The 27379-nt window shown below is 41.0% G+C and overlaps 3 protein-coding genes across 3 annotated transcripts; 2 read left to right on the top strand and 1 right to left on the bottom strand.

Moving 5' to 3' along the window:
* The first annotated feature begins 1943 nt into the window (after positions 1–1943).
* On the top strand, positions 1944–18315 carry taf1c (TATA-box binding protein associated factor, RNA polymerase I subunit C). The gene is made up of 15 exons (XM_064306979.1): positions 1944–2387; positions 3027–3138; positions 3308–3360; positions 3713–3808; positions 3918–3988; positions 4171–4409; positions 4775–4906; positions 5591–5708; positions 6735–6806; positions 6955–7090; positions 7454–7582; positions 7662–7839; positions 8640–8777; positions 9344–10643; positions 13435–18315. Exons 1-14 carry the CDS (start codon positions 2241–2243, stop codon positions 10618–10620), a joined length of 2898 nt encoding a protein of 965 aa, XP_064163049.1. The 5' UTR covers positions 1944–2240; the 3' UTR covers positions 10621–10643; positions 13435–18315.
* Positions 11053–15336, bottom strand: ccng2 (cyclin G2). Its single transcript, XM_064306981.1, has 7 exons — positions 15210–15336; positions 14641–14778; positions 14064–14314; positions 13638–13716; positions 13429–13527; positions 12672–12874; positions 11053–11917 (listed from the first exon to the last, which is right to left on the bottom strand). Exons 1-7 carry the CDS (start codon positions 15312–15314, stop codon positions 11767–11769), a joined length of 1026 nt encoding a protein of 341 aa, XP_064163051.1. The 5' UTR covers positions 15315–15336; the 3' UTR covers positions 11053–11766.
* Positions 18181–26399, top strand: ccni (cyclin I). Its single transcript, XM_064306980.1, has 7 exons — positions 18181–18409; positions 19543–19699; positions 19994–20128; positions 21874–21948; positions 23238–23378; positions 23630–23860; positions 25019–26399. The coding sequence occupies exons 2-7, from the start codon at positions 19586–19588 to the stop codon at positions 25481–25483; spliced, it is 1161 nt and encodes a 386-aa protein (XP_064163050.1). The 5' UTR covers positions 18181–18409; positions 19543–19585; the 3' UTR covers positions 25484–26399.
* The last annotated feature ends 980 nt before the right edge of the window (positions 26400–27379 follow it).

Below are 27379 nucleotides of genomic sequence, written 5' to 3'. Positions count from 1 at the left end.
ATCTACAGAACTTGATTGCATTTTTGTGACACATACAGTAGTCTCCAAATCTTCTATTAGACACAACCATAGTGATAGGCCTATGGTGTCAGTTGGCTTTTCTTAAGGGTTGCCTGAAAAAAAAATCCTGAAGGTAAGCATCTGGGGAAACAAATAAAGCACTGGAACTTCAACTGGAACTGGGTGTTATGGTCAGAGGAGGCCAAAATGGACCTGTATGGCCATGGACACCAGTGATGGGCTTGATGTCAGAAGAATGCTTATGTTGCAAAGAATGCCATAACTACCCTGAAATATGTGGTGCACTGGTGTTATGAGGTTCTTATGTAGGTCAATGGAATCATGAGCTCCCACTCATACAAAGACATTTGTACCATAAATCTGCTTCCCTTTCCCAGAAAACTCTAATTTGGCTAATAAAATTAATCTTTCTTGAAGACAATGTTCCCAAGCATACCTCAAAAATCAACCAAGAAATGTTTAACTGACCACAATCAAAACTAGACTAGAACCACCCAATCAAAGACATGTTTTGAACTGAAGGATCTGAAGCAACTTTAAATATTCTGTATGGAGGAAATATTTTCCCACTATGTTCACCAATCTCATAAAATATCATAGAAGATGGCTTGATAGTGGTATCCTTGCAAAGGTAGGTAAGTACTGAATTCAAGACAGCAAATATTTTTGACACTTATATATTAGAAATAAATTTATTATTTGAGAAAAGTGCTATTTTCATTTATTTCATTTTACCACTATTAATGAAAGCATAACACTTTCACATAACAGACATAATATAATGACGAGAATGTGCCATTCAGCCCAACATTACTTCCTAATGTCTGTGTGGAATTTGCCTTTTTATAATTTCAATTTATGTTCTGGTTCTACTAACAGAACAGTAAGCTGATCATGGTCAAATTTCAATTATTACATTTATTTGAGAAAATCTTACAATGTGTACAATTATAATGTTAAATCAATTGTTTTAGATGTGACTAAAAGCTCCTGTTCATCATCAGTTCCTGGGCAGGTGTTACATAATAAGGTGACATTACATTTTACAAGTGAAAATTCTACCTGCTGAAGTCATTTCCTTGGAAAAGTCAAGAAATAAAAGTGTTTTGTGAAGAGTTGCAAAACAGAACAGTGAATCAATAGAACAGTGTTTAGTGTTACACAAACTACATGGAGACAGTATATTTGTTTCCAAGGCAAAATGTAAATATTTGAGGGGCAGGTGTTTAAATTGAGAAAAGGGCACCTCAACCTAGAAAAACTGTTTTACAACACCCAGTTATGATACAGGATACATTTGATCAAAATTAATGAATTTAAATTAATTACAGAAACACTTTGGGCAAAAAGGGAAAGGTGCTCAGACACTTAAGATGTTCTTAAGTGAACATTCTAATGCTGATTTAACAATCACTCCTGATAACTGAACTCAGTGGAGTTCTAATCTAGAAAATTGACATAGAATTATTTAATTTAATTTAATTTTTTTTTTTTTGGGGGGGGGGGGGGATTCCAAAAACCCTCCTCTTCAAATGGTTAAGAACAACCCTAGACTATCCCACATGTACTTTGAATCGTGTCTTCAACAAACGGTAGTATCACATACTGTTGTGCTGCTTAAGCGCTGACATTTGGCTGACAAGTTAATGTGTTTTATATCTAGATATAGTCCACCTACTATCTCATGCTTATTTGTTGATCATTCGAATTTCGAACCAGCCAATCAGATAATTTAACCAGCACGGTCCATGGTCCTCGTCGGGTTTTCCAGGTCACGTGAAGACGAGCCCAAGCGCGCACCCAGGAAGTCTCTTTTACCCAGTGTGTTCCTTCAACGGGTTGGGCCACAAAGCTCATTGGTTGAATGTCGATCCGTTTTTTTACACAGGCTCTTCTGGTTGGCTTGTTTTTGACCATGCGCAGTGTTATCAAAATAGGTTGTCCAGCTGACGAACGGCTACCGAAGGTCTGGCAGCACGTTATAGAGTACACGTGTCTTCTTGGTGTGTGCGACATTAAGGTTGTATTGTTCAATATAGCCAAAATAGACATTGACATGTAGCAAAGATCTCAAAATCTAAAAGCTGGCGTGGGAATGACATCAACAAAAGTTAAAACGGAAGGTTTATGTTCGTGGCAATGCCGGGATCACAGGCACAGGAAGACTTGCCCTGACATGTTCTGTAGAATAGGCCGAACTCTTAAGGCTCTGATTTGGCATGGCCGGCATGGATGGGAATAAATTCCCACATCAGCTCTTTCCCAGTTTTTACAACACCGGGCCTCCGAACGCAAAATCTAATGTCACTGTTGGAAGCTTGGGACTCTACAATCAGGCGTATGTAGTCGACCACGGTCTGTCTGAGGTGAGTTCACGTTGTTGTTGCTGTGATGAAAATGAGCTAGGTAATGTTAGCTAGCTAACTACCGTTAGCTAGTTTGACGTTGTGTAGTTTAACAAGTTAGACGAAACAACAGTCAGATCTTAAATCGTGCCTTTTTGCCGTTATTTTTTTGCATTCTTTGACTAGTTTTTATTGCTGACCTAATTTACAAACGAACCCATTCCGCAGCAGTACCGATTTCACAAGTTTTACATTTGTATTTGGAAACCCCGTACAACAATTGTAATATGGTTGCTAAAACTGTTGTACTGCTTAAATTGAAAGTAAGTAAACAGAATCCTATGCATCGACCAAGTATAATTGCATCAATTTATGAATGCCAGTGTATTTTATATAACTGTTGCCACGATGTTTTAACGTGTATCTTTAGAAGTGGAAGTGCTAGTACTGTCGGTGTACGAGAAAACACTCTTTCAGCATACTTAACCACATGGCCATTACGGCATTACTGAGTCTGTTCTGATTTGTTACACACATTAAACCTGCTTGCACCGCCCCGCCCCCCACATGTTAAATAAAACGGTATATAAATTATGTCAAATGTGTTTGAACAAATGTACCAATCAGTTATTTTTATTATTTGAATGTTTTGAATCCTAGAATGGTCCCGGGCAGTTAGCTGACTGGAAGTTTGATACACAGTACAAAGTGAAGGGAGAGACATGGAAGGCAGTTGAATCTATTCCGATTCCTTTGATGACACCGAATAAAGGTGACTGAACGGTCATTACACTCTTCTTTGTGGTCACACTCTTGTTATTTTTTAATCCTTTCATGCTGGGGCCTCTTATCTCCACATTGGGGGACTCAATATAGACTCGATCCAAAGGGTGTCCAAAGCAAGACTCATCAGCATGTGTTTATTTATCTTTTGCTTCCAGTACACACGATTGCTTCAGGTCATGTCCCATCTGCATCTGACTTCCCAGAACATGTAAGTCCTCTACAGCACAGCAGTTTAAAAATGATCATCTTATTGAGCATTTATGCTCAGAATCATATATAGTCTAAAAAAGGCTGCTAATTCAGAGTATTCATTTTATTTTAAATGCTGTTCTTTGAGGCAGTTGATATTAAACTTGATTTACCCTCCGTGTACAACTGGATTTTAACTTGTTTCATCATATCAATGACAAGGGTGCTACAGCATTATTGTGAACATTTTAACTCATATTTCACAGAAATTACAGAAAGCATTGCATTATTTTTCAGTTCTATTGACTCTGAAGTACGTGCTGTACACATTTAAAAATCAAGGCTCCTTTCTGAATCTTTTTTCTCTGTAGATGCAGAACTTTTACTTGGATAACTATGAGGATGCCTTCAGCACAATGAGCAGTGTTCTTGGAGAACACTTTACTTTCGGGGAGAGAAGGATGACGGTGGGTGAAAATTGAATGGTCAATTTCAATTTTTTATACTAGTGAGACTGACATGGCAGTACTGTGTGGCATTGGATGTTTTACCAACTTATTTAACATGCTTTTGTAGGCATCTGCAAAGAAGAAAACCGTCCGCATGAATAAGCTGAAACGTTTTTTAAGTACAGTGAATTATATAAAGTAAGTATGAATTTGTATGGACCGAAGACATTGCTCGTAATTATTTTATCAGTTGTTTAAATACTTAATATTTGTATTTGTAAATGCTGCTTATCATTCTCTGGATTCGGCTTAGGAGACATTAAGAATGAATGCAAATCTTAGAAGTAATGCTGCTTTTCCTTCACCCCCTTTCCACTTAGGTGCCCTTTGAGATACTATGGAAAGGGAGCCAGAAGTTACAATAACCTGCTTGGCGATGTCATCCATGAAATTCCCCCTGTACTTTTGGCTGAACTCCTCCGCGAGGAGTTGCTGCTGCAGAAGGAACGTGCGCAGTTTAATGAAGTGGCCACCGGGGGTGCTCTAGGCTATTTCCCGGTCAGGCTCTCTGACAGCTCTCAGGAGGGCTGTCTCGTGTTTCCAGAGGAAGCCTCCCTCAGTATCCTTTTCCTGCATCGCGCTGTCTTTAATGGGCATAGAGCCTCCCATCTCAGACTGGTTGTAGGCCAAGGCTGGCTCTGTGTACTCCAGAAGGTTCACAGGTTTTGTTCTTGTTTTTTCCCCCCGCCCATCTCATTGGGGCAGTCTTTTCAGCAGTTTGAAATTGTTGTAACATCTTTTCTTTTTAATCCTTGACACAGCCAAATCAAATGCTTGTATTGAGACTATATTGTATGTGCTATGTTGCACATGTGAGTTAACAAGGTTGATTGTTTAACCTAAATCAGATTCATTATGCAGGATGTAGATGCAGAACTGGTAATAACTGCTTCTTTTATGGAGTCCTTCACTGTAGTTCACCAGAGTTCCATAAGGTGGTGCTGGAGTTCGACAGAGATAAGGTTCCCCGGCTCAGCATGAATAATTCTCAGCCTTTCGTCATGAAGCTCAGTGGCGCAGTACGACAGATCAGTGTTGGCAGCATGCAAGATAGTGGTGAGCAACATGCGGGCATGCTGCACTGGTAATGCAATTTATAAGTGTGACCTTGTGTAAATAGATAAGCTGACTGGCCTGTTCTTGTCATGATGCATTCTTGTGTTCTAAATTGATGGTGATTGTTCACGGGAGATGGCTGTGCAGGTAGCCAGCATCACGTCTGACATACTGTCTCGCATCCTAACGTCTCCAGACTCAGTTCTTCATCAGGGAAAAGCAAAGTTCTTTTTATATTGGGCATGTCTCACAGACAAAGTTCTCTGAACTCTGCTCAGCTTTGCTCTTGACATGAGACGACGCAGGCAAACTGACTCGTACAAAGATAGTGGTGGTCTGTGGAAAAACATTTCTGAACAAATTTACGTAATTCAAAATGTGCAGTTTTTTTTTTTTTTACAGGGAAATGGAACCACTAGTCAGGCCAATTAACGCTTAACCTGTGTAATTGTTTTAACCACCTACCTTTTTAAGTAAGGTTAACATTCCTACTGTGTTCAGTATAAAAACTGGCCAACTTTCCAGTATTGAAGTGGTATTCTTATCTTTTTGCATACGTGTAGTCATGGTCTCATCTGTAAAGAGATTTGATATAACTTGTTTGATGCTTTTGCTATTATTTCTGTTTGTCATGGAAAGTGATGTGACATTTACTCTGTTCTCTGGGGTTCCGTTGTTTTGCAGTCCATGTGGGGGTACGCTCAGATTACCACTGTGGGGTCTGGGAGGCCTGTCCCATTAAGAGAGTGAGACCTCTGGAGGTCGTTCGAACGGAGCAGGTTGCCACATGCATCTGCGTCAGGTGTGTTTGATGGCTTCTATTGTGTCCGTGTTGAAGTGTGCCTTGCTGTCATATACACGTGCTTAATCTTAAACCTTATGTGGGATTTGCAGTGATCAGTATTTTAAAGTGAATGTTCATCACAGCACGTTTAGTTGTATGAAACAATTGTTTGTGGTGTCCGTGCCCCACTGAATCTCATCTGGCATGACAGTGGGCATTGTATGACTTACTGGCGTGCTCATGGATGGAACAGCAATCAGTATGTTCGGAAATGTATCCCTATACACTGACACCTAGACCTCAACGGCACTCGTTTGAGAATGGCTTTGCTGAAATTTCAGTTTGTGTGCTGCCCTTTCTGTACTGTAATCAAATACAAAGTAAAGCAAATATTACCTTCTTGATACATCAGGCTCTTGTCCTCTCCATTTATTCTCCATTTATTCTTCCTGGACCTAAACATAGACCTCTTTATGCTCCGCAGTTAGTTTGACTAACAAATGTGTTTGGAGGGGTGGAGTTGCGTAAGACCATTTTCTGCTCTTTAATGCTGGTGTAAGTGCAAAGACTGTTGCCTTCCACTTCCGGTCGACCCCTTATTGGATAAAACGCTATCACATGATTTAGACTTTGGTACATTGTTTTGTGCAAATGTTCATACAAATTGCTGGTATGTTACATATAATGTATGTTACATTATGTATAACATTACATAACGTAGCAAGCTAGCGAAATGGTTAAGACATGTTATTCTCGATTGAATGAATATGGGATTTTGCTTTAATTAACTGCTAGGTCTATCATACAGGCCTTTCTACAGTTTACTTTGCTTTAAGTGCTTTAGCCAGCAGGCTAATAACGGTAAGAGGGGTCGGTTGGTATGTACAAATTCCAGAACCAGTTCCAGAACTGGACCGGAAACGGAAGGCAACTGGTTTTGTGCCTGCAACAGTTTTTGCCGCGAAACACCGGCATGTGGATATTTAGTAAACGGCACCAATGGATTACTCGTGTCCTCAAAGTTCCTGTTTACTGTTCCTGTAGTCCCCATATCCCAGGAGAGCTGCTGGTAACAACTGAGAATGGTGCTGCCTATCTCTGGACTGTAGGAGCAGGGTGAGTGACGTCATTTAAGTAATTTGTTTTCACTGTTGTCAGCTGTGCTTCATTGACTGTTTTAGTAATGGCTAGAGTCGAGTTGTGTTTTGTTCATTTGAGAATGCATTTTTCTTTCATTGTGCTATTTGTGCTGTCAATATTTAAGCTTGTCAAAATTCCGTGAAGAGGAGGAAAACCTGTACTTTAACGCCCAGTCATCTTGGCGATGGTGCGACTTCTCTGCCCACCCAAAAGTGATGCAGTACACGGACAGAACTGGAGTGGAGCTTACTGACACCAGGGTGAGGAGTTATGCTATGTCATTCAATTTAGTATCTGAGTACAGCAAAAACTGGTAGCCACCCTCCTACAATAATACAACAGTAGTTCAAAATGACATTCTTAGACACAGTGACATGCCACATAATAGAAGAAGTGCTTGTGCATCTTTCTGGTAGCAGCTTTCATAATCTTATCTGGAAGCAGACAGCATAATCCACCATGGTATTTAATGTAATTGAGACAATGCAGGTGATAGGTTGGATAGTCTTGACGTTGAAAACAACTATTTTGGAATGTGCCGTTTATGTGATGGTTGTGTGTTTGTTATTAATGTTAAATCTGTCTATTGGTCAGTATTCCTCAAAATTATTTTCTGTTCACAGTCCTCAGATAAGTGCAGCTACACTCTGTTTCGCATTGGCGAAACTCCAAACTGTAGGAGTGGGGAGAGGGTGATCTTGTCCAAGTACCTGTATGACGTCAATGCTTATCACCACCTTGTCACCACCCAGGTATGAAGCCTGCTTCTCAAATTAGGGGCGTTATTGGGTTGGCCTCTTACACTTACTACAATCATGTTCTCCTCTACAGCATTCTGTTTACATCATAGACGAGCGCTTTCCTTGTCTGCCCATGCTCAAGTGGGACCACATGATGATGGATCCACCCCTGTTTGCCCAAGTCCTGCCTGGCTTTCCACAAGGCAGAACTAACAAGATACTACTGGGTTCCCAGCGATCCCAGGAGCTAATGTTCCTGCAGTATTCTGGTAGGTTCCGTTCAGCCTAACAACAGCAAAATTTGGCGCTCCAGACATGTATAATAATTGCGTATGATGTAGTGTAATATATGGGTCACCCGGTTCAAAAAGGATGATGCAAGACATTCACACCATTTGAATTAATTTATTTTGCAAATCAGAATTTGCAGGACATAATATGATATGACAGCTGGTGGTTATGTAATTCTAACTATAGCAAGCTTTATTTGGAAATCGTCATATCAGACTCGTATTTTTGTGTTCTCTTGAAGACATTTGCACATACATTTACATCATTTGGCAGGCTCCTACATCCAGAGCAACCTACAGAAGTTCTTTTGAGCTTCAGTATGACAAATTGGCTTAGTGTTTGAAAAAAAAAAAAAAAAAAAATTTGCACACAATTAGTGTGAAGGATTTCTTTACTGGTAGGTGCAATCAAGTTCAGGGAAGCTTTCATTTGTTAGACGGTAAGTGCAGGGTAGGTAAGTGTTTAGTCCAGGTGTACATTGAAGACATGTTGTATTGTAATCGAGCTATAGGCAGATACTCATAAAAATAAAAAATAAAATTATTTTGAGAACTTTTCTGTAGTGATTGGAGAAATCAATGAGTTTGAATATGCCTTATTGTACTTACTTGGCTGCAGCCACTGCTGTCACACTTCATTGTGGTGCTGGTTGCAAGGAAACCTTGAGCTGTTAATTTTGTATTGTGCGCTTATACATTTTTCAAACACTCCTGCGTGTGCGTGCATCATGTACAAGCAGTGTCATTGAACGCGGCGGCGACGTCTTTCCTGCTGACAGGTGGCGGAGAGGCTGCCTGCCGTTCTCTGGGGCCTCCTTTGAGACTGTCCCGCCCGGCTGACAGTCTGGGCCACCTCCAAGTCCATGTCCCCCACAGGCAGCAGAAGGCACAGGAGAGGCTGCTGGAGCCTGCCGCCGGTAAGGCCTCCCCCCTGATCAAGTTCTCCCTGGTTCAAGGTTTCAGACATGTTATGCAATGTGTCTGTCCCTTAAATGGGGTCGCCAACACGAGTCACGGGGAACTAATGAGATCCAGCTTCCATTCCAGAATAGAATTTAAGTGAAAAGATTCATGCTAATGTCATGTCGTGGCTCATTATATCCACTGACTGTGTACTGAAACTTTTCTTTGACGTCTGAAACTTTTTTTGACGTCTCTCACCCTGTATATGAGGAAGTGGGCAAGACGTTCGGAATTGTAGGGGAACTCAGAAGACACTGTATTGCATTGTTGGTACTAATGCTTGCTGTGCCTTTTCCAATTTGCATGTCTTATTTGTATTTGGTGTCTATTCTCAGTCTTTTTTTCATCATCTTTATAGAGGACATTGGAACATTTTATTGCTTTTGGCATTCCTCCACTTATATTGTGTTAGTTAACACACTTTGTTGTACGTCGCTCTGGATAAGAGCGTCTGCCAAATGCCTGTAATGCAATGTAATTAAAGTAGAGATGGTCTAACATTTATTTTGTGTTTTGCTAGGTTTTACTGCCATACATCACAAGGGTGAAGAGTGCCTGTGTGTGCTGCAGCTCTCTGAGACTGGGGACATTTTTTACCAAAATCTGATGCTCCAAACCGACCAGGACAGCGCAGACACACAACAACCGAGGAATTCCACAGGGGGAGATGAGGAACACAGTGTTACCACAAAACTCAAGAATGCTTTGCGCAACAGTAGACTAAGTTCTGAAGATGTATCTTTGAGTAAGGGAGTTGGAACTTCTTGCTGTGAAGTGGAGGTTAATAGCAATGATGAGGATTTGGCTACGGTGTCCAACACTGAGATGCAGGATATGGATGGATGTTCTGTCACTCAGACAGGCTTGAGTCTCAGTCAAGACCCGATGAAGCCGCACATGGTCAGCAAGGAGGTTTTGTCAAAGTGGGACCGGTGGCTGAAGGCTCTTTTCGAGAGTCCGAGGCCCACCTCAGAACAAATCCTGTCCCATTGGACCATAAAAACCGAAGGCCTCATCTCTTGTCAAGCACTCAGGAGAAACCCTCTAGAGGAAGACCAGCTCCAGAGACTGAGAAAAGACTTGGAACAGTCGATGAATAAGATGGATGTGGTTGTCCATGGTGTCACTTACCTGAGGCCTCTCGAGGTGGTCCCATTGCCTGACCTGGTAGTGCCCGCCGACTGGACTGACAATTTAAGTGAGAGGCTGTCAGTGTCCTGGGGGGGACATTGGAAGAGCTGGTGGGAGGATAAGCTAGGGATGAACCGCATGGAAAAGGTGGCGGCTCTGCGTAGAAGGCGCCAACGGCAGAAACGGGCCAAGGCTCACCACCGCGTCGCACTTTCGGAGAGCTTCGCCTCATCTGTCAGCTACCAGTCTGACCTGGACGACCTCTCGGGCTGGTCCTCAGGCCAGAACAGTCAGGGCGCCTATTCGGACGTGGAGAGCATCTCCACTAATCTCTCCATACCCGATGCCTTTCCAGAGCCTGAAAGAGGAAACGTGCTGACCCAAGAGAACAGGCCACTTGCTACTCTAGAGAAGGAGGACGGCCCTTCTGCCCAATTAAAGCTGGCATCCAGGAAAACGAAGCAGCCGGAGCAGGACTACCTCAGCTCGTTGTTTGGGTCTCAGGGGCTGCCGGAAATGCACGAGGAGAGCGGGCTGCAGCTGCTGACACCTTTCTCTCAAGGGTCCAGCATTTCCTTGTCCCAGAGGAATCCCTGTGTGGTTGCGTCTAACAAGGGTTCCCTGTCCGTGCAGCCCAGAAAGAAAAGGCCACGAATGGGGTTCTGAATGCTGAAGGATGGATCATTGGGGCAAGTGATCCATCTTTTGTTTCTCCTACCTTAGTAACAGCATGTATTTGTATTGGTCGGTTGGCTCTTTCACATTTGTTCACTCATATTGACTGCAATGCTTGGTGTTTTCTCTACAATTTCTATGGTGATTTGTAAATGGAAATAGTATTATTTTGTGCAGTGTTTAAATGTTTTGGTGAGGACTGGTTTGTGGTACATTTTTAGGATAAGGTGGAATATATTAATAATTTATTATTCAGTTTTTACAAACCACTTCATTGTCGGTTAGGTTTATCAGTTAATATTTTGGAGCCAGTGTGGGGTGGAAACATTTGACTTTGGTTTTAAATTGCAACGGCTGTGACAATCTTTGTATAATATGTGTTCAGTTAAGAGTATTTCTATACAAAAAAATCTGAAGCACTGATTGAAAAAGGTATTTTTAATCAGCATTTTTCCTTTAGCCAACCATCAAAATAGTTTAAAAATAAGTTAGTCTACAGCATATTAATAACAAAGTTGTTTTTTTTTTGCCTTTTTACAAAGTTACATTTCCAGTATGAACATATTTTACATTGTGACATTCGGTCAGCATTATTTTCCCATATAATCAAAATGACTATATCACACAGTAATAAATCATGCTTCAGTTGGCACCTTTAAGTTTACACAAACACAATATTTCTACTCCATGCAAACAATCTGCAACTTTCAACAACCTAAAAAAAAAAAACTGGGAGGGTGACACAACCTAGCCGGTCTTCAGGCATTCAACCTCCCCACAGCATCCACCATAAATAAATCATGCGCAATATACAAAACAGTGCAAAGTACACAGTCTAGGAAAGTTGTCCCTAGCATTGAACAGTCCTTGTTTATAGGTTTATTGCACCTCAGCGTTGTGCTGTTAAGTCACCTGGAATGTGGCGAATCCAAACTTGCACAAACTACTACACCCTACAGCTACAGAGGTTCGAGATCACTCGAGTTAAAGCTGCCACAGAATAATGCGGTTCTGTACCTGTCCACATTTAACTTCAGACACAACCAAAAAGATGTACAGTATATCGATTTGTTGTGTGTTGAGATATTTAGGACGAGCACAAAAAAAAAACCTCAGTTTAAATAAGTCATTTGAAAACTAGAAATGACACGCAGCACCCAGGTGTGTGGAGTCGTCTTGGCTGTGTGGAACGGAGGTGCGCTGGTGAAAGGGGGGTGGTGAACAGGGCACTTCTGTGTCACTGCTCAGGCTGTCCTCTCCACAGCTCATGTCCTCACAAGAGTCCTCACTGTGCACAAGAGTGGGGGTGGGGGGGTTGGGAGAGAGAAACTTCCATTAATATACTCTTCTTCTTTGAGTACTATCACTAGCTGTTTTGGCCAAACTCCATTTAAGATAAAATCCAAAGTACAGTGTGATTGAAAATGACAAAAACAATCTAATCTGTAAACCAGAACATTTTGTACATACTGCATTAGCAGATGCAAAAATATTGCACAGACTGAATGTTGCTATTGCTTGGCCTGCCGCACTGCAAATATAATGATTTGGTCTTCAAATTCAGATCTGGGAAATGAGCGAATAAGGCTTGAACCAGTTGAGTAAGACTCTAGCTGTGGAAATTTCAGGGTAGGACGTGACTAATCATTTGAACATATTGCGTCAAGTAAGAATGTCACTGCCAGACAGGAATGGTCCAACATGGGCGAGGTAAGCGGTAGTGACGTGTTAAAAACATGTAACTCGCCTGCATATTTGGGAGTGGTTTCTATAGTAACAAACAAACCAGGAGCCTCACTGAAACCAACAGGTATTTTGGGAAACACTGAACGGTATTCTAGGAATTCCTGTAAAATTACGTACATCGGTCTTGGTCTGTTGGGGGTTTTCCGAGCATAAGTGAAATCCCCTCCTAGGTCTTGCTGTGAACTTCTGTCTCTGCGCAATTTTATATCCTGTTTTTCAGACTGTTGTACATTGTGCAGGGCATGTATGTTTTGCCGTCTGTGATATTCTTTCACTTTGGACTTGGATTTCATTACCTTGCACTTTCATCCCAGCCCCCCTCAGGAATTGTTGGCAGTTCAGGGACGCTGTAGTAACTGCTGTGCAAATTCTGTGCTGTTCGCCTGGATAGAATCCAGACCAGTTTCTTGTTGTCTGGCTTACTGCATTCAGGTGAAGAGTAGTCTGTCATACACTTGGCCACCAACTCCCTCCAGTACAAGAGCTCACCGTCAGCAATCTGGAAGGACCAACATACATCATAACATTAGACACCCAGTTGCGTTACATAATCCATGTGGGTCAGCAGAACCTTTTTGGAACAGACTACAAGTGTAATGGATAGCACGTAACTTAAGATCGAAGGCCTTAAATTTTCGTTTCTGTAACCTTTCTGCCAGTTCCTACACTTCGACCATAAATCACTTTAGAGTACTTTGTCCATAAAATGCATAAGGTAGGTCAAACTTTTTTTGAAAACTTGTTTACAAAATCTGCTCCTTACAAATAGTGTACTCATGTCATGCAAGTTTTCTTTTTATGGATAATGCATTTTGTACTTTAAGTTGCTCGGGATGTGTGTGCCAAGTTAATGCTTATTATTATGGCCTGCAGTGGCATTTAATTACGGAGTTGTTGGTCTTAACATTTGGCTATCTGAGCAAGGGAACTGAAAAGAACCAATGACAGCACGAGCTGCTTTGAGCTCCCTGTTAACCGAAGCACTGTTATGTTTAACCAAAGGTTGTTGACCCCTGTCAAACATTATGGACTGACCAAATTTCATATGGTTACCTTTAGATGCCTTTGAATACACTGGGAAATTTCAAGCATATCTACAGACTGGATGGCTTCAATCTCCTGGGCAAGGAGGGCCAGTGCTAGCACTGATGGCTGAAAGAAGAACAGGGATGTGCATGAGATCAACAACAATGCATCTGTCTGTGTACTCATTTAAAAAGCATGTGGATGCAAATGGAGAATTTGGACAAATTGGTTCTTACTTTGGCTTTTGAGAAAACGATTCGACAAAGGCAGGCTTTTAGCTGGACTTCCAGTTTGTCGAGGCTCAGATGGGGTTTCCTTCAAAAACAAAAGGGTGAAGAATTTCAGGGCCTAATCATAGAACCCTTGAGATTGTACATAAAGAAGAAATGTAGAACAAGGTTGCGCAACAACTGGAGCAAGACGTTAAGCAATGATTAAGGGTCTGCAACACAAGCATCTTATCTTAAAAGTTCTGTGTTTGTGTGCCAGTAGATTAGACTAGTGTCACATAAGCCATTACATCATGACTACCCACATCAGGAGCACTGTTCAGAGTTAACCTATGGCCATTAAGCATGGATTATAGCCTTGATTAAATACATAATACTTGTTAGAAAAGTATCAGAGATTTTTACCCAAATAAGGTTTCAAAGTGAACTTACCTTTCTGAAGTATGTAAGAGGGTTATTTCATGATAAAGGTGCAAAAAGGTAAAGGCTGTGACCGCTTTGCACTGAAAGTTCAGTTTTTCTGAAATGATCTTCTCCATTCGGTTGAGGTCTGAAATGGTGAACTTGCATTGGCTGATACGAATAAGGTCATGGGAGGATGAAATGTTGCACTCCTCCTCAACCAGCTTAGCTGCAATGTGGAGACAGCTGATGGCGATGCAGGATAAGTGCTTGGGTTGGATCTGGAGAGGGGGAAAAAAATAAAAAGGAATAAATGCTCATTCCACCCAATTTATTTTTGTTGTCCAAACTAGTAGGTAGCCCACAACTTAGTTATCAAGAAACTAAACTGCCCGAACAGCACATTCAGAAAAGTAATGTTAAGATTGTGCATTTATCAAAAGTTTAAAAAGAAAATATCAATAAATAAATGTCACTGTAGAACTGGGGGGGAGGGGGGCTGATTACTTAAATTTGAGGTTCACTTTGCAGGGAATTAATGTCTACTTGGTAGCCTTGTGTTGCAGTGATAAAGGTTAATTGATTAAAACTCATAAAAATAAGTTACCTTCATCATGGCCAGGAACCTATCCAGCAGGTTGACGGCCTGCACAAAGGTCTGTGTACTATAACCAAAAAAACTGGTGAGGCTCCAAAGATCTTCAACTTTGGCATCCCTGCATTTTGCTGAGATTTGTTTGTCATTCTGTAGGGGATACAGAAAAATATACTTGGATGTCAGAGAACATTTAAAATGTGTACATGGACAAAAAAAATGACATAGAATTCCTGTATAATTATTAAATCGTCCCCCCTGTTTATATAGAAAGTGAAACGAGTAAATGCATATTGTTCGAGAGAACAACCCGGCACTAGCTTCCAGCTGTACAAAGGCACAAGAATCCAAGGCAAATTATTGGCAGAGAAGCAGAAGTACTGTCCTAATTAAGGCTTAGTCGAAATGTGTAGGCTTTTTATGTAAACAAACAAGTTTTTTTTTTTTTTTTTTAAAGGCCCACTATGAACAATTCTAGCGTATCCTGTTCATTCCGATGACCATTGGCTATTTATTGCTGTCTTAGGGTGGGGGGACTGATGGTACCGACATGGTCAAAGGCCGCTTTATAATTAGGTTACCTCAAGAGTAGTCTCCAGCAGGTTCAGCCCCTTCTCCCTCGGCAGATAGATCGACTCTTGTTCGAAATTTGTCTTCAGTTCCCTCATAAGTTTAAAGGCTTCCATGTCTCTAAAATGCAACGTCTCCCGTTTTCTTCAACAATAAAAAAGATTGAAATTAGTACATGTTTATATGCCCTACAATCATTCGCTAGCTGTGTAGAGGGGAAAGGTTTATAACCCAACCCCCTTTCTCAGCAGGGAATTGGTGTTAGGTTTCGTTAGCTAACGCCTAACAAAATATTAAGTCCGTTGTCCAATTCGTTTACGTTACATGAAAATGTTCATCAAATACGATTTAACGTTTGTTTTCGAAACCAGGATAAGAAATCAACTGAGCGAGGTTAGACTAAATGACAACCGAATAAACAGACCGACCGTGGAAAACAAGGAAAACTACCACCATGGAAAACAACTATGGGGGAAGGGCTGGATTACCCCAGTCTTCAGCTGGCTACGTGACATAGCTAACGTTAGCTATAGCCTGCTATGTTGCCAAATTACACTGGATGCTTAATTTTACATAAATCGCATTAAAATAACATTAGCCAAACGTAATTTGACTTCAGTTCGACCTGAAGTGAACACAACATGCTAACTGGTTAACGGTTTATTCAATATATTTTATGTGTAGCCAAACAAACCTTAGCCATCTCAAATCGATAGAATAACAAACTAGCAGACAGTTCTGTTTCTGGCTAAAGTTAAATTACGTTTCAGTTTCGGGCATAATTAACATTAACGTTACCCAAAAGGTAACATTGCTAATTTTTGTCGTGTCGTTTCAAATTCGTAAATTAACGCAACAATAGCGTTAAAGCAAATCAGCTATGGTAATACAAGCTTGGTATCAGTTAAGTTAGCGCTGCCGAAGTATGAATACGTGACACCCGCCGTTTAATTACAACCAAGTGAGGAAAACTGCTAAAGTTTTCTAGCATTGTGTTATTTTTTCTGGATATATGTCCTCGAACATAATTTTAACGTTAGTCTATCGATGACAAAATCAGCCTAGCTAGTTCTAGCGGACGTTGCCCAACTTCAAAAACCCCATATCCGCTAGTCAGTCTGCAAAACTATATTTCCACATTATTTCAAATACTAACTCAACCTATCCATAACTGTAGTTGTTTAACAAATCTTATTACCTGTGAACTAGAATTTCATTTTTTCGTGTCCAAGACTGTGCCAGTTTACTGTTTTCTGATTCCTTATATTTCCTCTTTGTTGTTGACCATTTCCACGCCCAGCGATATTTACGTCATGGTAAAATGGCCAATCACCGCCTAGTGCCTAGCTGGATGGATTATTATTACCGTCATCATTAAATGTTTTAATATATCATAATACGTTTTTTTTTTCATTAAGCAAATGTAGTTATACGTTTGGTTGACTTTTGTTTGTTTACTCTGCAGTATTGCTATGTTCCTATGGTGATTTACGTCTTGGTTCTTTTTGGGCGAAATCTGTTTTTAAATGGTCTGTGGCTGGGTTTAAAAAGTCCGCCGAAATCCTCGCCGCCTATTGGTTTAAAATAGGAAAATAACGCATTGCTATTGGTCCGGAGTATGTTACGTTTTGGCCATGATAACGATTCCAGGCAAACCCTTATTTTCAATAGCTTCTAGCTTGTCTGAAAATGAAAAAGAAAGAAAGAAAAAAGAATCGTCAAAGGATCTTTATACAAACGTCATTACCGCTTTCAACATTATCTTTGAATCAAGCTAATTCAAGCATATGCTGTGTACTGATGTCTTCCTTTGCTTCAGTATAGTGTTTCAGACTAATAATATAGCTACCAATTTATTGTGCGTTACACACAATGATTAATACATGTCCCTTATTTTAATGCACAGTACCTCGATAGCTGGTCACTGAGACCTGTTAGCTTCGTCTTGAATTTAATGTACAGGCAACCCAAACTAAATATTTGTTCAGGAAGCTATATAAACCTTAAACTTAAATTTATTTGATAGCTTTTGATACAGTAGAAATGTTGACTAAAATCAATGTGCTGAGGGTTGATCATCAGATACAAATCGCCTTTTTATTCATTGCAAAGACTCACTTATGCACAATTGTATTACTTTGTGAAAGGAGTTTATTTGAGCTGATTTTATGTGAAATGTGAAAGTTCCATCTTTGCTAAATGTATTGTTGGTCTTGCAAAAAAGGTAGTCCGCACAGAAGAACGTACGTTTCAGTCGCATGCTTTTTCTTTGTGTAGTGGAAGCACGTATTATGTCCATAATAGTCTCTAATTGAAAGTATTTTGGGTCAATTCAACCGCAATAGTAAAACGAGACAATTGGTCAAATAAATACAAAATAGAGACTATTTGCATAGACTTCAAATGAAGTTGCACGTAGAAGCATATCACTGGGATAAATGGAAAGATATATCACAATTTTATTCCAAGCCATCTAATTGTCATGGTGTTCACAAAGGAGGCTGTTAGACAGTCTTCACAGTGATGAGTCTGCGTATATTTACTATTCTTTTGCCATTAATCGTATGCGTTTACATTACAAAATCAGCCAGGCAATAAAATATGTATAAGATATATTTTCAAAGTAATGTTCAAATTAAATCATTATAGCAGTTGCATTAGATGCGTGAGAGTACTGTTGCTGTACGTAAGTCACCTCCCTTGCCTTGTTTCCTGCGAGGAAGGAGAAAAGAATTACAGAACAGCTATTAAGGTGTCCCTTCGCCAGAGAAACTAGTCCCAAAAACAAAATATAGCGATACATATTTAGTATACAATGTACTGCTATATAGTACGATTGTTGTTGATTAAAAAAATAAACATATTCATAAATGCATATCTTCTACATTTTCAGAACAAGCAACGGTATTTACGTGAAAACGCACGAATATTTTGATACGGACTGCGCAGTTTAGAATGTGGGCGGACCTGTGTCCTTCCTTTTCTGTCTCCTCCTCGGAAGTAGACGTGTTGTCTATATTCCGTTCGTTTTATTTTTAATATCAGTTTGGAAGGATCCCCTTCTTTTTTCTTCCCCCAGATAAAAACAACACGTAAATCAAGATGGACGATTAAAAAGATCATAAGCAGATTTGCCTTTTAATTTCACTTCAGTTTAATGGACCGGATGATCGCCAAGTCAAACTGTGACCCTCACAGCTTTGCAGGGGAGGTGAGGAAATTAACATTTTTATTTGCTAACGTTAGCTAACTGCAGTTTGTTCGTCAAAATAATGGCTAGCTACCTGCCTAGACCTAACACAGCCTGTATCTAACTAGCTATCGATAACGTTAGCAGAAATTTGTGCTAACTGGTAGTGCCAGTGATACTCTAGTCTAGCTAGCTACTGTTGTAACGTTAGCTTATTTGCTAGCGAGAACATTCCGACTATTCTGTTAGCCGCTATCCTAATTATATTCATAATCAATGGTAGTTATCTATGTATCTCAGCTAACGTTAGCTAGTTGGGTTGATCTGTCTTTCCTTTTTCTGAATTCTGGCTAGCTAGCTAATGTTGGTGCCATAGTCTAGAGCCAGTCTTCCGTGCCAAGCAACTAGCCGAAGTTAGCCGAAGGGGTCTATTCTATCAGTGAATGTTAAATTAGCTGCGTTTGACTAACTATCTGTCTATTAAGGAGTATTTTGTTGCTGTGTTTTGCCAACGACCTCTGTGTAAATGAACATGGTTTGGTCAAAACACAACGTGAAGTGAACTGTCAAACGATGGCTACTTGGTGTCTCTTTTTATATTAACGTTAGCTAGCTAACTAGCTCGATAACACAACAGTACCTATCTTGATTAGTTAATGTTAGCTAGCTACATGGCTTGCTTACAAGAAACATGTTGTATTTGAAATGTATAAGGTTTGTGGTGGTTGGCTACTTGGCAATATACTAGCTAACCTAACTAAATCCAGAATTTCAATGAACGTGTTAACATAATGAAATAACGATCGCAAGTTTCAGTGTATTATCTGTTCTTACCCAGTGTGAAATCACATCGCCCCCCTTGGGCTTTAGCACTCGAAGATTGATCGGCGGTTTGTTTATTCAGAGTTGTGCCTATGATCGGTGTATTTCCTGATCGAGTAATTGCCTGTAATTCTGTGGATTTCGTAGATGAAAATGAAATTGAAAGTCAAATTGGATTGCTAAATACAACGGAATACAAGGGTTTAGATGTTGTAGATGTAGCAACTGCAAAATTTTAATTAGCATTATTTTATTAGCCACTTGACATGCACTGTAATGTCTGTTTTACATTCTTGTGCTGACCCAGTTTTGTTTTGTTGTTTCTTGCGCAGGTAGCTGTATCCAGTGGGGAGGTAGGCACATCCAGGGGTTGTGATGAAATTTGCAGAACCCTTGGAGAGCCAGAGGTTGTCTTTTCTTCTGGAAAAGGCAGCCTCTAGGGAAGCTAAGATGTGGAAGGTCTACGTGCCAAAACACCCATCCACACAGGTGATTATCATGGGATAGAAAAACCACCAACTCAACCAATACAGACAGACAGCCACACAAATGACAATATTCTGTAGCTTATTAATGGGTTACAATTTAATTCACACGGTTACTCCCCATAGGCAAATGCAGTGTACTCCTCATACACTAATTCATAATAAGGGTGACTTTTCACCCAAATTGCAAAGGCAGTTTAGCTTGTAACTGACCCAAATATGTGGACACACAAACACATACATCAAGGACTGTCCCTCCTCCCCTTCACGCTCTCCTTCCTGTGTCACACACCCCTAGGATACAGACATCTCTCCTGCTCAGCGTGATGAGGCGGTCCGGTGGCTCTCCGATATGCACAGCAGCCTCAGGCTTTATCCAGAGACCCTCTCCCTGGCCATCAGCATTTTGGACAGGTTTTTAGCCATCGTGAAGGTAGGGGCCTGTTCCTTCACGATTGCTCAGCGTGTGCAAATCTGAGAAAGAGCTGTGTGTGTGTGTGTGCGTGTGTGTGTGTGTGTGAGTGTGCGTACGTGTGTATGCGTGCTGTGTGTGTGTGTGTGTGTGTGTGCATGCTCTGTGTGTGTGCGTGCGTGCGTGCCTGCGTGTGTGTGCGTATGCGTGCGTGCGTCTGTGTCTGTGTGTGTGGATGCTAACAGGTTTGGTTGTGGTCCATTGTGTCATGTAGGTAATCTCTTGCCTTATATATTGGTCTTAGCCTCTTGTCTATGAGCTGGTATTATATGTTGACTTGTATGTCATTGATGCATATTTTTGCCACTGCTGTTCAGATAAGCATTCTTTATTGCTATATTACTCCAGGCTGGTGGGTAAATAATGTGGAAATTTTCGTGTATTTTATGATGCGTTGTCAAAGCAGACTCGATGCTTGCCAAGTCTGAAAGATTTCTGAGTAAATAACCACCAACATTTAAGAAATGTTTTGTGACTTGGTTCTGTGTATGAGGAAGAGAGAAGCGGTGTCATGGTCATGGAATTAAAATTCTTTTAAGTATCATGTTCTCAATTATTTTTAATGTCAGAGGGTCAGGGGATTGTATGTACAGTTCTACCATGCTGAGCAAACATACAGACACCCTCTGGATTTTAATTACATTTGGTATAATTTTCTAAAATGAAATGTGCACTGAATGTATTTGTTTGTGTCTTGAGTTTTGCTTGTGTCTATAGCTGCATGCTTTATTGTTTGTCTTATGAAATGTACCGCTGACAAACTGATTTTCCCTTCAGGGATTAATAGATACTTTTAATTTGTTTGATTGCTTTGAGACTTTTCTTGGACAGAGTTCTGTGAAGGTTTGTTATTTTTAGTATGAAGAAAAAAATAATGTGCTCTGAAAACTTTCAGTTCAACAAAGTACTTTCTTAAATTAAAAGCCTTGGTAGAAAGAGATATGAGCTGTATTGTATGTAAAAGCACAAGTAAAGAACTCTTTTACCAGATTAAGATGTAAACCCATTTTAGTAAGGCCAGTGCTGTTATCTTAAAGTTTCTGGACCATTAAAAGCATTGGCATGTATCTGCTACACATTGGCATGTGTGCAAGAATGGATTTAACATTATTTTTGGTGTCTTATGTGATCAAATGGCTAACTGTGAAAAAGTCTGCTTTTTATTAGGCTTTTGTAGTTCTCTTCAGACTTCTGAAACTCCGTGGCTGACTCTGAGATGGTTTTGCATCGTGGACTGGCTGGGGCGCGCTAGGGGGTTGAGTTTCAGGCTTACAAGACTGGATTCACAAAGCTCAGTCATGCATGTAAATGCCTGGTACCCATTTTAAAATATTATGTTTTTAACTGGTCTCTGGAGTCTTAAAGGGGCTGTGCTGTAAAAAAAAAGGCACCAAAAGGTACAGAAGGGACAGAGTTCTGTTTAGAGTAATATTGCGCCTTGTTCTGTTGGGGATATTTTTTCTTTATACCAAAAGCTGATTTTTCAGGAAGTACACACAGGAAGCGATTAAGATTTGGTTACACGCTTATAGATGGCTCTTCCTGTATCTCGGATAAATTTATCTTCTTCTTCAATTGAATTTGCTTAGCCAGAGATGAGTGGGCCCACAGTGCAAGGGAATTCAGTGGGCAGCTATTCATGCAGTTTTGGGGACTGAACAGAGAGGGTAATGACACTGCGCTTTTCTCCTTCCCTCTGTCCGCAGGCCCGTCCAAAGTACTTGCGCTGCATCGCCATCACCTGCTTCTTCCTGGCCGCCAAGACCAGCGAGGAAGACGAGGTGAACACACCAGAAATGCTTTACTGTAGACCAGGGGATGCAGAGGAAGAGTGATTACACATTGAGGGTCTTGCTTTCTGATGTAGAAACTTATATTTAATGTGATTGTTTAGGGGGGGAAGCATTACTTTATCACACACACGTTAATTAGATTGCTCCTTGAAACTTTCATTCGATCAGAATTTTACAGAAAAAAGCCAAAAACAAACAAACAAAAAAAAAGCCACATCTTGCAGCTGCTTTTAGTGGCAGTGCCAGACCTGGCTCACAACATTCCTGCATCACCAAGTATGTATGAAACTCTACTAGGGTGTGCATGAAAGCCAGCAGCCAATGTCAATACAGAGTTTTACAAAAGATGCTGTACAAAAATGATTGGGTTTTAATCCTGTCCAACCTGTTTTCCCCTTTTCCTGTTTGACCAGTGGAATGGCAATTTGCACTGACTCCTTGTGGTAATTGAAAGTGTGACATGGCTAGCCGGCCTTGAATTTCCTAGCCTTATGCCAGCATTATAATTTTAGCCCCAAGCTAGCTCATAATTGCCCTTGTACTTTGTCACAAGTTTGCAATGATTTTAGTTCAGAATTGGCCCATGTACACACAAGTAAGCTTGTCACCTTGGATTGTGTATTGGCTTGGAGAAACGCTCCTAGGAAGGGAACATAAAAAGTGGAACTACATGATTCCTGTTCAGCACTGAGAGTCACAAGCAGCAGGGCACTGTCAGAGTAAACTAGCCAGTCTAGTATCTTCTTTAGAATAGAGGTACTCCCAAGCCCCCACCAAAACCTCTCCACAACATGACAACACCACAAAAGCTTGTCTCTTTACATTTATCAAATTTGTAAGTCCATGTATTTGTAATGGCAAGTTACAGTAGATTCTTTCTCATTTGTCAGTGATTCAGAACAATGTACTTTCTCCACTGAAAGAATGCTTTACCTTTTAAGTGTTAACTCTGGGTGTATCAGTGTGAAGTCAGATTCAAAGCTGCATTAATATTTCCACTGTCAGTGGACATTTCAGCCATCTTGGGAGAAAAGGCTCAAAGCCCAAATAGTTTTGGCTGTGAATCTGTATCAGGTCAATGTTGAGACAGACACGATGGCTCACACCTGCAGTATCTCTAGCTTTCAAAACCACTGAAATGGGGAGTGACTAAGCACAGCTGACAGGCTTCACGTGTGAAAGGGCTAAGTGTGGTAGAGGTTGGAAGAGGGAGTAGCCCTGTTTCGGACAGCTGAGTGGGGGAGGCGGGGCCTGACCCGAGCCCTGTCTGTCTGCAGCGTGTCCCGGCCCTGCGAGAGCTCGCCAGGACCAGCAGCTGCGGCTGCTCTCCATCGGAAATCCTGCGGATGGAGAGGATCGTTCTGGATAAGCTGAACTGGGACCTGCACACTGCAACACCGCTGGAGTTCCTTCAGATCGTGAGTATCACCATTGTGGAGACTTCTTTTTTCTGGAAACACAAATTTGTACCATTATTGATATGAGCTAAACAAACTGACCTTTGAAAAAAAATAAATAAATAAACTATTCCGCAGCATTTACTGATGTAAACTGAATGGCATTTCTCCGTGTGCCTCTGGGAGGAAACGTGTAGGGTGTTGTGCGTTCTTTTAAAGAATGAAAGCTGACGAAGCAGCCTCTCCCCCTTTCGTTCCCCGCCCCGCCGCAGTTCCACGCGATGGTGCTGTTGTGCAAGTCGCAGTTCCTGGCCGGCCTGCAGGGCGTGAACCCGTCCCAGCACATGGCCCTGCTCACCCAGCAGCTGCACCACTGCCTGGCCCACAGCTCGCTGCTGCACATCAAGGGCTCCATGCTGGCCCTGGCCCTCATCACGCTGGAGCTGGAGAAGTGCTGTCCTGACTGGCTGGCTCTCACCATCAACCTGCTCAAGAAAGCGCAGGTACCTGGCCTGTCATTCGCATGCAGGAACCAGTTTCCAACTCTGCCGTTTTACCATGAAACCCCTTTCTGTTGACCGACCGTCAGCCTAGACAGATATTTCTGAAGAGCAAAGACTGCAGTTGTGTAAATATTTTCCTTGTTTCCTTAAGTCACTTCCTTTCCTTGATTCCTTGATGCGCAAGACTGAAACAAGGGGAGGAGAGAGATGATTGATTTAATTGATGACATTAGACTTCTTTTATTTACTTGGTACCTTCTTGTCTCTACAAGAGACTAAGGCTGTACCAAATTGTAAGAATTGATCAGTCTTTTTAATGTAGAATTGTAGCCTTTTTATATATGTAATTCAGTCGGTGTTTTCCAGGGAAAACCATAGTAGCAGAAAATCAACATCCGAGTGATTCATTTTGCTAGCATTGCATTGGTTGCTGTCCAAAGATGGAGGTATACCAACTCCCTAAGGGGAATTTACATAGACATTTTCGTTGTAAGTTTGATAGGGGGACCTGTGTTGGGCAAACTTCCAACAACCCATCTGACTTCGCTAGACTGACGCCATGTAACGTTAAGCAAATGACTCTAGGCCTCAGTTCAACAGTGATGAGTGCATCGAAACGAAAAGCACTTAGCAGCTCGATTGCGGTCTGGATTGCTTCAAATGGCTGGCCAATTAACATGGTCAAGGACAGGGAGTTGGCAGTAGTCCATAGCTAGCATTGGATTCCGAAAAATATTTTATTCTTATGTGTATTAATGGGTTTGAAGCATCCCAGTTAATCTACTACTGATTTATTCAACAAATAGAGAAAAAGTTAATGGTGATCAAGGCCAGAAGAATCGAATCAAAATGTAGTTAAATAGTGCCTTAATATATGTTCACGTGTTATCTCAGTCTTGCCAGGAGTCGTTGTGAACAGGACCGGTGCTTTGGGGTTTAAACTGAAACATGTCTTTCTGGACAGTTAGTCTTATTATATTGTTGTACTCTGTTAGTTCTCTTTGGCTTATTGAATTGTTACTGATATATTTATTGCAGTATTGTGACATCTGGTTTATATAGCTTTTAAATGCTAATATAATCATTGGTGGTTCAAACCGTTAGCAGTGAAGGTAACCAAGCTCTTGTTTTTTTTTTTCTTTACCCCCCCCCCCCCAGATTGATAGCTCACAGCTCATCAGCTGTCGAGAGCTGGTGGCACGTTGCCTGTCCACACACCAGCCTTCCCTGCCTCCCAACACTGTGTACATCTACCAGCCCCTCTGCCACAGCCTGGCGTCGTGCGAGTGGGGAGGCGTGGCCCCGCAGGAGTACCCTGTCTATCCACCAGGCCAGCCTGCTGGGGACAGGGCCAGCCCCCGGAGCCCCGCCCCCGCCCTGCTCGCCCACCCCTCGAGCCACGCCCACCGCCACCTGCTCCACCTGCACTGCAAGGCCAGCGCCAAGCGCAAGGTGGAGGAGATGGAGGTGGACGAGTTCTACGACGGGATCAAGCGCCTCTACAACGAAGACAGCGTTCAGGAGGGGGGGGAGGGGCAGGGCCAGGCATGCAGCGTCTCGCTGGCCCGGCAGGAAGGCAGCAGCTCGCCCTGCCCCCCCCTGCAGCCCGTCCCCGTCACCTAGAAGAGAAAGGAAAAAGGCCTTCTGTTACCCTCTCGTCCCTGCCACAGGATGAAAACCAAGCCGCAGTCCAGTGCGTTATCGCCAGGATGGATTGAACCAAAAATACAAAAAATAAGCTGCTGATTCATAACCATTTTTGAGCACAAATAGAAAATGTTAAAAAAACGACAAAAAAAGCATATAATCTAAAATTTCCCCTAAAAAAAAAAAGTAGAACTACTTTTTTCCCCTGTGATTTTTTTTTTCCCATTTGCAGTTGTCTGGCTTAAGTGATCATTGCATTTCTCGCCTCGTTTATTTTCACCATGAAAATGTTCTAGAAGTTTCATCGCTTGAAATGAGATTTTTCTTTCCTCTTGCCAAAGTCTCTCACTGCATGTTGTGTTGGTGTTGTTTCAAGTTAATCACAGGACATGCTTGAAAGAGTAAAACTGAGAATGTGTTTTGTCAAAGTGTAGAATTTGTGTTTAACTGCCCAGTTAAAAACCGTAAGTGGTGTGGAATAAATTCTGAAATGTCGGTAGAGTAGGCTATATCACCATTTAGGTTTGATTTATTTCACAGCATTCCCCTGCACTTCCATAAGCTGTTTTATCATTAATACAGACAAAATATTCCTATCACAATTAAAGAAAAAGCATTAAATGTCATTTATACAAAGAAACAATAGTATTTCATCTGATTAAACTTGGGCAGTCATAGTGCAGATTCAATTTGTGAATCTTTCTAAAAACATAACTGCAGAACAAAAAAATGAATATACCAAAAAAAAAAGCTTAATTCATTCACATTTATTTTGCTGTTCATTCATTGCAAGCTCACTGTTAATGCAAAAAGCTCTTTCTTATGCCTGGGATTGATAACTGCATCTGTACTGCTGGACACCCTGTGGCACCAATAAAAAGAAATCATCTGATTTCCATTTGTCTGCTGTATTGTGCTTTGACGTAGAAAGTAGATTTCAGTTACCAGCCATCAAGATCAGGTTTTTGTAAGAAATTTCTAGGAGGTAAACATCCTGCTTTCCTTTCAACTCAGGATGTAAGATGTGCTTATTTTTAAGTAAATTACAGATTAAGAGTTTATATTTTCACCACAACCTGGAAAAGGCAGAAGGTATTAACCACAAAATGTCATGTTTGATTATATTATAGGCCTGTATTTATCGGGTACTGTAAAACATTTATAAGTTAAGAGCTAAGTGCTGATACCATAATAGTTACTAGAGCTGAAATCTAAAACACTAAAATTGTTGAATGTGCTTAGGATATGCACCTGTGGTTCATCTTATTAAATGTGCCATTGATATCATTCAAAGAAAAACAAAATAATTTAGTTTAAAATTGATGTTCCAAGAAAGAACAATAAAGCCATGACTAATTAGTATAACCCAGTTTTTTTCCTAGTGGTAATAATACACACTATTTGTGTATAGTGGTGACAACATAAGTGCGTACTTAGGCTGTTCTGGAGGTCTCCGTGAAAAATTGCCGAAATGGAATGCTGCGCAGGGGGTTGCATTCCAAAATGGGGTTAATGGGAGTTGTAGTCTGGAATCTGTCTAACCTACTAGAGCATCTCAAGATCTGGACTTCATATCCCATAATTCACCGGCTAAAATATTTTGTGACGCTGTACAATTCAGTGCACTTGCGGAGAGGCTGTGTGGTAACACATTATACGTTAAAAAAGAATACTACAATGGTCGTGCTAAACTATGGCAGGTCCCGGATTAAACCGAAATGTAGATGACTACATGTAAAATGTGTTGCAGGCTACTGTCAGCTGAAAAAAAATCAATACCCTAAATACGTACAGTGTTCTTGGAGTTTACGTCGGACGCAATAACTTCACATAGGCTACAAACTTTATTACTGTGCAGGGAGTTTTTTGATG

The sequence above is a fragment of the Anguilla rostrata genome, chromosome 14, assembly GCF_018555375.3.
Source record: "Anguilla rostrata isolate EN2019 chromosome 14, ASM1855537v3, whole genome shotgun sequence".
In the NCBI taxonomy this organism is placed as follows: domain Eukaryota; kingdom Metazoa; phylum Chordata; class Actinopteri; order Anguilliformes; family Anguillidae; genus Anguilla; species Anguilla rostrata.
The sequence above is the reverse complement of the archived record's forward strand: the minus strand, read 5'-3'. Positions and strand labels throughout refer to the sequence as shown.

Excerpts from the sequence above, each read along its gene's own strand:
- taf1c (XM_064306979.1), top strand. The coding sequence starts at position 2,241 with ATGGCCGGCATGGATGGGAATAAATTCCCACATCAGCTCTTTCCCAGT. Across the intron at positions 2,388-3,026 it reads TCGACCACGGTCTGTCTGAG|AATGGTCCCGGGCAGTTAGC; the intron begins GTGAGTTCACGT and ends TTTGAATCCTAG. Across the intron at positions 3,989-4,170 it reads AGTACAGTGAATTATATAAA|GTGCCCTTTGAGATACTATG; the intron begins GTAAGTATGAAT and ends CTTTCCACTTAG.
- ccng2 (XM_064306981.1), bottom strand. The coding sequence starts at position 15,314 with ATGGAAGCCTTTAAACTTATGAGGGAACTGAAGACAAATTTCGAACAA. Across the intron at positions 13,717-14,063 it reads CTCTTACATACTTCAGAAAG|GAAACCCCATCTGAGCCTCG; the intron begins GTAAGTTCACTT and ends TTGTTTTTGAAG. Across the intron at positions 13,528-13,637 it reads TCGTTTTCTCAAAAGCCAAA|CCATCAGTGCTAGCACTGGC; the intron begins GTAAGAACCAAT and ends TTCTTCTTTCAG.
- ccni (XM_064306980.1), top strand. The coding sequence starts at position 19,586 with ATGAAATTTGCAGAACCCTTGGAGAGCCAGAGGTTGTCTTTTCTTCTG. Across the intron at positions 20,129-21,873 it reads GGTTTTTAGCCATCGTGAAG|GCCCGTCCAAAGTACTTGCG; the intron begins GTAGGGGCCTGT and ends CTCTGTCCGCAG. Across the intron at positions 23,379-23,629 it reads CGCTGGAGTTCCTTCAGATC|TTCCACGCGATGGTGCTGTT; the intron begins GTGAGTATCACC and ends GCCCCGCCGCAG.